The 7,673-nt window shown below is 52.1% G+C and overlaps 1 protein-coding gene across 1 annotated transcript; it reads right to left on the minus strand.

Moving 5' to 3' along the window:
- Nucleotides 1-430: 430 nt before the first annotated feature.
- LOC139269263 (formyl peptide receptor-related sequence 6-like) lies at nt 431-6,625 on the minus strand. Its single transcript, XM_070888351.1, has 3 exons — nt 6,518-6,625; nt 2,513-2,594; nt 431-1,422 (listed from the first exon to the last, which is right to left on the minus strand). The coding sequence occupies exons 1-3, from the start codon at nt 6,623-6,625 to the stop codon at nt 431-433; spliced, it is 1,182 nt and encodes a 393-aa protein (XP_070744452.1).
- Between the last annotated feature and the right edge of the window lie 1,048 nt (nt 6,626-7,673).

The raw sequence follows: 7,673 nt of genomic DNA on the forward strand, positions 1-7,673 counted from the left end.
TGTGAGCGTCAGCCTAGGTTTTTGTGCTCAAGCCCCTGGAGTGGGACTTGAACCCACAACCTTCTGACCCAGAGGCAAGAGTGCTGCCCACTGAGGCATGGGTGGCACACAAGCTTTTCAATTGAGTTTGTTGGGGGCTGGGGCAAGGAGGAGGGTGATGAGCGAGAGGGACTTGCAGTGAGAGCAGGCACAAACGGTTTTGAACAAGTTGTAGCTGACAGAGGTGGAAAAAGGGTTTCTTCTCTTCTTTTTTTGTTGTTGTTGTTGTTGTTGAATATTTGCAAAGGGAGATGGATCTTTGGGACGCTTTGTAAACTGGCACACGTACCAACGCAGCAAAGAGGGAGCGCACAGCCAGAGCGTGCGATGCCCAGATACGGCCAGTCTTCACTGAAGCCTCCTTCAGGCCCCGCCATGGCTTGGCCTGCTCTCAGACCCTGGAGCCGCTGTTGCTCATCTCCTTGTGAAAGGCCTTCAGTGCCATCCGGATCCGCTTCTTGACGTGAAAGCAGGAGCCGCCGCGTCCAGCGAACAGATACAGGAGAGGGTTGATGCAACTGTTGGCGTACGCCAGCTGGGTGGCTAAAGGGAGCCAGGTCCCAAAGTGCTCATCCGTCGTGGCGTGGATAATGTTCAGCACGTGGAAGGGCAGCCAGCAAATGAAGAAGGCCAGCATTATCATGCTGATGATCCTGCACGACTTGCGCGAGTTTTTCTTCCACCTCCGCCTCACCTTGACGGCGATGATGCTGTAACAGGCGGCGATTGTAACAAAAGGGATCAGGAATGCCAGGACAAAGCGGGTCACCACAAAGCAGCTGAGGCGGTACGCGTCCTCGTCGTAGAAACAGTAGGTCTTCCCCATGTACTCGTCTTCCGTTGTTTCCCGCATCAGGGAGAAGGGAACGCTGGCCACCGCGGCCATCGTCCACGCGACCAGCGAAACCGCCACGGCAGATTTAACCGTCCGATGGTTCTGGGACCAGACAGGCAACGTGACGGAGACGCACCGGTCCAGGCTGATCACGGCCAGTATGAGGACGCTGACAAACGTGTTCAGGTTGTTGGTGAAGCCGAGGAACTTGCACATGAACCTGCCGAAGGGCCAGTGGTTCCGCAGGGCCATGTGTGTGATGGAGAAGGGCAAAAGTGCCGTGAAGGTGAAGTCAGCCAGCGACAGGTTTAAGAGCCATATCATGCTGGCCGTCTTCTTCACCTCGTGCCCCGCGACGCAGAGCACCAGTGCACTTCCCAAGATGCCCAGCAGGCAGATGGTGCAGCTAATCAGCAGAAGGAACACCGGCACCTCCTCATCATCGTTCAGCTCATCGGGAGAATATGCCGTGTAGGGAAACAGTGTGAGGAGGTAGTCAGCATCTAACGGCAGGGTGGATGACATCTTTAACAATCTACAATGCCTTCCTGTAAAACAAACAAATATATCATTAATAAGAACATAAGAATTAGGAGCAGGAGTAGGCCATTCGGCCCCTCGAGCCTGCTCGCCATTCAATAAGATCAAGATTGACCTTCTACCTCAACACTTCCCCGCATGATCCCCATATCCCTCAATTCCCCGAGAGTCCAAAAATCTATCGATCTCAGCCTTGAATATATTCAGAGACTGAGCCTCCACAGCCCTCTGGGGCAGAGAATTCCAAAGATTCACCACCCTCTGAGTGAAGAAATTCCTCCTCATCTCAGTCCTAAATGGCCGACCACTTATCCTGAGACTGTGACCCCTGGTTCTAGACTCTCCAGCCCGGGGGAAACATCCTCCCTGCATCTACCCTGTCAATCCCCCTCAGAATCTTGTGTTTTAATGAGATCACCTCTCATTCTTCTAAACTCCAGAGAGTATCAGCCCATTCTACACAATCTCTCATCATAGGACAGCCCCCTCATTCCAATAGGTTCACATTAATGATCCAACTAGTTTGATCAAATACAGGGTTACAGAAACACAAATTACTTAAAGCAGCGATGCAGGTTAAAATGAAAAAAACAAACCAAGCACTATGGATAATTTCTACAGGGTTAGACTGGAAAAGCAGAGAATTTGCCTTAAACTTTGTACAGAGCCTTGGTATTGTGCACAGTTCTGGGGGCCTGAAATTCACTGTCCCCGAAGGGAGGGTGATTTTCTCTCCGCGAGCCATATTCAGCTCGCGGAGGATTTCAGTGATGTGCTCTTCCGCCACAATAAAGGAAGGTTTCTAGCGGTGAGCTCGCCAGCCTGCGGGCCGCTGGGAAGCAGTCAGGCCAACGATATCCAGCATCAAAGAGGTCGGATTTTTCCCGGCAATGCCCCCGCAAGGTTTTCCAGTCGATGCACGAACGCGACACTGAGTTTTGCCGCGATCGGGTTCGTTTGGTAGGGAAATAGTTTTATTAATTGTTAGTGTTTTTATGTCATATTCCATCATCCGCGGTATTTAGCTTTTCATATAGTTTTATTAATTGTTTTGGCTCCATTCAACCTGCTGAGTGCTGCTCAGGGGTTTGCACATACCCCTGTACTTCTGTGCCACTTTCAGGTCTGACTCTTTAGTGGAGGCCTGTGGGCTGCGGAGATCTGCTTGGCCGGGTTCACCCTGAGGATGGGAGGAATGTTGGGAAGGTGACACCTGGTACACCTGCTCAGAAGCAGGCCGGCACGCAGGAGAAGGCATCGCCATCAGCACCGTGCAGAGAGGCAGCGGGCAAGGGAGGCAGCAGCCATGATTCGTTCATTCTGTGCCAGACCAGTGTGCCCGCCATCTTCATCGGCCCGAATCAGGATTGCGGTTGGCTGCTTGGGGAGAAGGGATCTCCCCTGTCCACTTGGCTGCTCACTCCTCTGCGGGACCCCAGGACAGCCCCAGAGCATGCAGACAATGACGCTCATTGTGTCACCGGGTGCATCATCGAGCAGTGCATAGGTTCCGGTGCCTGGACCGCTCTGGTGGCACCTTGCAGTACTCTCCTCAACGGGTCTCCATCATCGTCGCGGTCTGCTGCATGCTGCACAACCTGGTCATCCTGAGGGGAAAGCCGCTGGAGGTCGAGCCAGCAGTACCACCTGAGGAGGAGGAGGAGGAGGTGCAGGAGGAGGCGCAGGAGGAGGAGGAGGAGGAAGAGGAGGAGGGGAGGAGCAGGAGGAGGAGGCGCAGGAGGAGGAGGAGGAGGAGGAGGAGGAGGAAGAGGAGGCGGTGCAGGAGGAGGAGGAGGATCTCCATCGCCCCAGAGCTAGGAGGTGTCGATCCATCACCACCCTGGAAGGGCCGGGTGCAGACTGGCCAACACCCTCCTGGGAGGGTGCATCCTCACACATATGGAGGTGCCTGACACCTCCCCTGCAATCTCCCTCCATGCATCATGTACTGGCGGTCTGTCAGGAAACAGGATTCCTCTTCTGTCCTCCACACCGTCCATCAGTGTCTCCAGCTCCATATCAGTGAACCTGTTGGCTCTCCTTGCACCTCTTACACCAGCCATCCTTCCAATCTCCTTCCCCCCTCAGGGCCTTGCTGCAAACCCTGGCCTTGAGCTGGCTTGTTAGAAACCCTTACCTGCATGCTGAATTTCTCAGTGGTGATAACGCTCAAATTAAGTCAGCCACACCGCTGAAAAATCCACTTTGGAAGGGTTCATTAGCGCTGGAAACCATTCTTTCACTTTTGGAGCTGAATATGGGGTGGCCCAGTCACAAAATCATTTTGGCGCTAATGGCCCCAAAAAGGTGGTGGTGGGGTGGGGGGGGGAGGAGCAGCAACTTTCCAGCGGGACTGAATTTCGGGCCCGGGTCTCCACGTTGTAAGATTCCAAAATTCGAGGAAAGCCCCCAGTGTTTGGACTCACTGAAAAACAAATTCGATTTGGGACTATTAAACGGAAAGTTTGGGATCCTAAAACGCCCATGGAAGAAATCTACGAGTTTTAACCATGTTTGGGATTTTTAAAAGGTGCATGTTGGGTCTGTGAGAAAAAGGCTGCAAGGCCAGGGGGTAGGTTCAACCTCTGAAAAACCAGTTTGGATATTGGAGCTAATCAAATTGTCTGGGGAACTGTTTACCCTCAAAACCTGCCCCCGAGATGACATTTACATTTTAACAATCAATCCAAGGAAGTACAGTTTCAATCCAAGCACAAAACCCATCCACCACATGTACAATGCTAATCACCTTTCCAGCCTGCATAGAAAGCTCGGACCCAGGCAGACAACTCGACACCAGAAACTAACTTTAACAATTGTGGCTCAAAACCAAAGGATAATTTCAACAATTAACAAGAGCTCGTCAGCTCAGTAAAGTCTATTAACGCCAGATTAAAAACATTTAATCAAGTTTCAGTCCGCTGGGCAGCAAAACTTAAACAAAAGAAACGTTAGATTTGGCGCAAAGACTAAGGAGCCTCTCAGAGTATAATTGGGGGCCTATCTTGCCAAGGGAACTAGTCTTTATTCTGACCAAGCACTTCGGAACAACAAGATCGAGAGCACACGGCGAGAAAACGCAGGAAGAAACATCACGACATCGGAGAAAAGAACTCGCCCCAACTGGCTTTCAATACGCAGCAGAGGTTTTCCACCATGTCCAGGGGTACGGCAAGGCAAACATGCTATAACCAAAGTACCCCGAAACTGCGAAACAGCCCTAACTGTCAAGGAAGGTTGGTGAGCATAGTCCCTGAAGCCCCAGAACCTAACTTAGCTAGATAGGGGAATTGGGAGGTGGGAGGTATTGTACTGCTGGGTATTCTCTTGTGTTTTAATAAAGGATTCCCCATTAGAGTAATATGTTTTCTCAGTTTTTAAAAAAAGGTGTATTCATTCTTCTTGAATAAAAACCAAACCTTCTTTGCACAAAACAGTTGTCTGCTGCACTTTATCACAGCCTGATTAATAAATCCAAGCTCGAGAGCCAGGGAGCGGGAGCGACTGGAAAACCGCTCTGGGTCAGGAAGGCAAGCTGACAGATCCACCACCCCCTACAATGTAATAAAAAGGATCTTCATCCCCTCCTCCTTCGGCAGTCCCCCGGAGTCGAGGATGACTTGCTTCCACACTAAGATGAGTTCTCAGGTGACTGATGAGACCAATGCGGGACCAAAAGTCTCTCTGTCACAGGTGGGGTAGACGGTGGTTGGAGGGACGGGTGGGTGGGGGGCTTGGGTTGCCGTGCGCTCCTTCCGCTGTTTGCGCTGGGCTTCCCCGTGCTCCCGGCGACGAGACTCGAGGTGCTCAGCGCTTTCCCACATGCTTCTCCTCCACTTTGGGCCGTCTTGGGCCAGGGATTCCCAGGTGTCGGTGGGGGATGTTGCACTTTTTCAAGGAGGCTTTGAGGTTGCCCTTGAAGTGTTTCCTCTGCCCACCTGGGGCTCGCTTGCCGTGTCGAAGCTGCGAGTAGAGCGCTTGTTTTGGGAGTCTTCTGTCGGGCATGTGGACGATGGGATCGGAGTTGATCGAGTGTGGTCAGTGCTTCGATGCTGGGGATGTTGGCCTGAGCGAGGACACTGACATTGGTGTGTCTATCCTGCCAATGGATTTGCAGGATTTTGCGGAGGCAGCGTTGGTGGTATTTCTCCAGTGCTTTGAGGTGCCTGCTGTACATAGTCCATGTCTCTGAGGCATATAGGAGGGCGGGCATCACCACTGCTCTGTAGACCATGAGCTTGGTGCCAGGTTTGAGGTCCTGGTCTTCGAACACTCTCTTTCTCAGGCGACTGAAGGCTGCACTGATGCACTGGAGGCGGTGTTGGACTTTGTCGTCGATGTCTGCCCTTGTTGACAGTAGGCTCCCGAGGTATGGAAAATGATCCACATTGTCCAAGGCCTCGTTGTGGATTTTGATAACTGGGTCAGTGCTGTGTGGCGGGGGCAGGTTGGTAGAGAACCTTTGTCTTACGGGTGTTTAGTGTAAGGCCCAAGGGTTTCGTACACCTCGGTGAAGGTTTTGATGATGGTTTGGAGTTCAGCCTCCAAATGTGCGCAGACGCAAGCGTCGTCCGCTTACTGTAGTTCAATGACAGATGGTGTGACGACCTTGGATCTGACCTGGAGGCGACGGAGGTTGAACAGATTACCGTTTGTTCTATAATTTAGCTCCACTCCAGCGGGGAGCTTGCTGAGGGTGAGATGGTGCATTGCAGTGAGGAAGATCGAGAAGAGGGTTGGCGCGATGACACAGCCCTGCTTGACCCCGATCCGGACGTGGATTGGGTCTGTAATGGAGCTGTTGGTCAGGGCCACGGCCTGCATGTCGTCGTGGAGCAGGCGGAGGATGGTGATAAACTTTTGGAGGCAGCCAAAACGGAGGTCACTCCATAATCCCTCGCGGTTGACAGTGTCAAAGGCCTTTGTGAGGTCAAAGGTGGCCATGTACAAGGGTTGGTGCTGTTCCCTGCATTTCTCTTGTAGTTGCCGCACGGTGAACATCATGTCCATTGTGTTCCTTCGTGGACAGAATCCGAATTATGACTCTGGGAGGAGCTCTTCAGCCAAAGGGAGAAGGCGATTGAGGAGGATTCTTGCAATGACTTTCCCAGTGGTCGACAGCAGGGAAATTCCTCTGTAGTTACCGCAGTCGGATTTGTCCCCTTTCTTGAAGATGGTCACGGTTATGGCCTCTCTGAGGTCCCCTGGCATGCTCTCCTCCTTTCCGATAAGATAAATGAGATCGTGTATTTATGCCAATAATGCTTCTCCACCATGTTTGGCAGGGATTCCATCTGCTCCTGAGGCCTTGTTGTTCTTCAGTTGTTAAATGGCCTTTTCTACCTCGTGCCAGGCTGGGGTTTTGCTGAGATGGTGGCGGGTAGCATGCTGCGGGATGGAGTCGAGGACACTCATGTCGAAGACAAAGTCTCGGTTAAGGAAATCTTTGAAGTGCTCCTTCCAGCGGGCCCTGACTGGCTCTCTGTCCTTGATGAGTGTATCTCCGTTCTTGGTCAGCACTGGGTTGGGGCCTTGTGTGCTTGGGCCGTAGGTGGCCTTGACTGAGCTGAAGAACCATTGCATGTCGTGGTTGTCGGCCAGCTGCTGGATCTCCTGTGCTTTCTCCACCCACCATCTGTTCGTTAGGTCTCGGGTTTTTTGTTGGACCTCAGCCTTTAACCGTCTGTAGAGCTGCTTTCTTGCTCTCGAGTTGTGTTGCTGTTTCTAGTTCAAGAATGCCTTGAGCTTGCAGCTTATCAGCTCCTGGATCTCCTGGTCGTTCTTGTCGAACCAGTCTTGCTGGTTGAGTGACTGAGCGTCTCTTCACAGCCGCTAATTATGGAAGCCTTGAGGGCAGACCAGGCGCCGTGGGCTCTCTGCATCTCTGGGTCACTGAGGGTCGTCAGTGATATGTCCTTACTATACAGTATAAATGCACACGAGGCCCATACTTGAGAGAAGGTCACTCTCTGACCAATTACTTTTATTACCAAGACCTCAAGTGATGAAGGTGGGTGGAGCTTCCCCTTTTATACCTGAAAGTCCAGGTTAGAAGTGTCTCCCACAAGTTCACCCCCTTGTGGTCAATGTTCTCAAGGTGTACAACTTAGGTCAGCTTATACGTGGGTTACAATGATAGTTGAATGATGACATCACCTCCCCCCCAAAGTCTTATTGGGATCACAGGCTGAGTCTCTCTGGTGGTTTACGCTCCCTTGTAGAGCACCTGAGTTGGGGCTCCGGTTGTTGGGCGCTGGCC

The sequence above is a fragment of the Pristiophorus japonicus genome, chromosome 8 (genome assembly GCF_044704955.1).
Source record: "Pristiophorus japonicus isolate sPriJap1 chromosome 8, sPriJap1.hap1, whole genome shotgun sequence".
NCBI lineage: Eukaryota > Metazoa > Chordata > Chondrichthyes > Pristiophoridae > Pristiophorus > Pristiophorus japonicus.

Bases quoted from the DNA above. Each gene is read 5' to 3' on its own strand.
- LOC139269263 (XM_070888351.1), bottom strand. From the start codon at position 6,625: ATGCCAGGGGACCTCAGAGAGGCCATAACCGTGACCATCTTCAAGAAA. The intron at 2,595-6,517 runs GTCATTGCAAGA...TCCCATCCTCAG, and splicing joins TGCTGTCGACCACTGGGAAA to GGTGAACCCGGCCAAGCAGA. The intron at 1,423-2,512 runs GTATGTGCAAAC...TTTGTTTTACAG, and splicing joins AGTGGCACAGAAGTACAGGG to GAAGGCATTGTAGATTGTTA.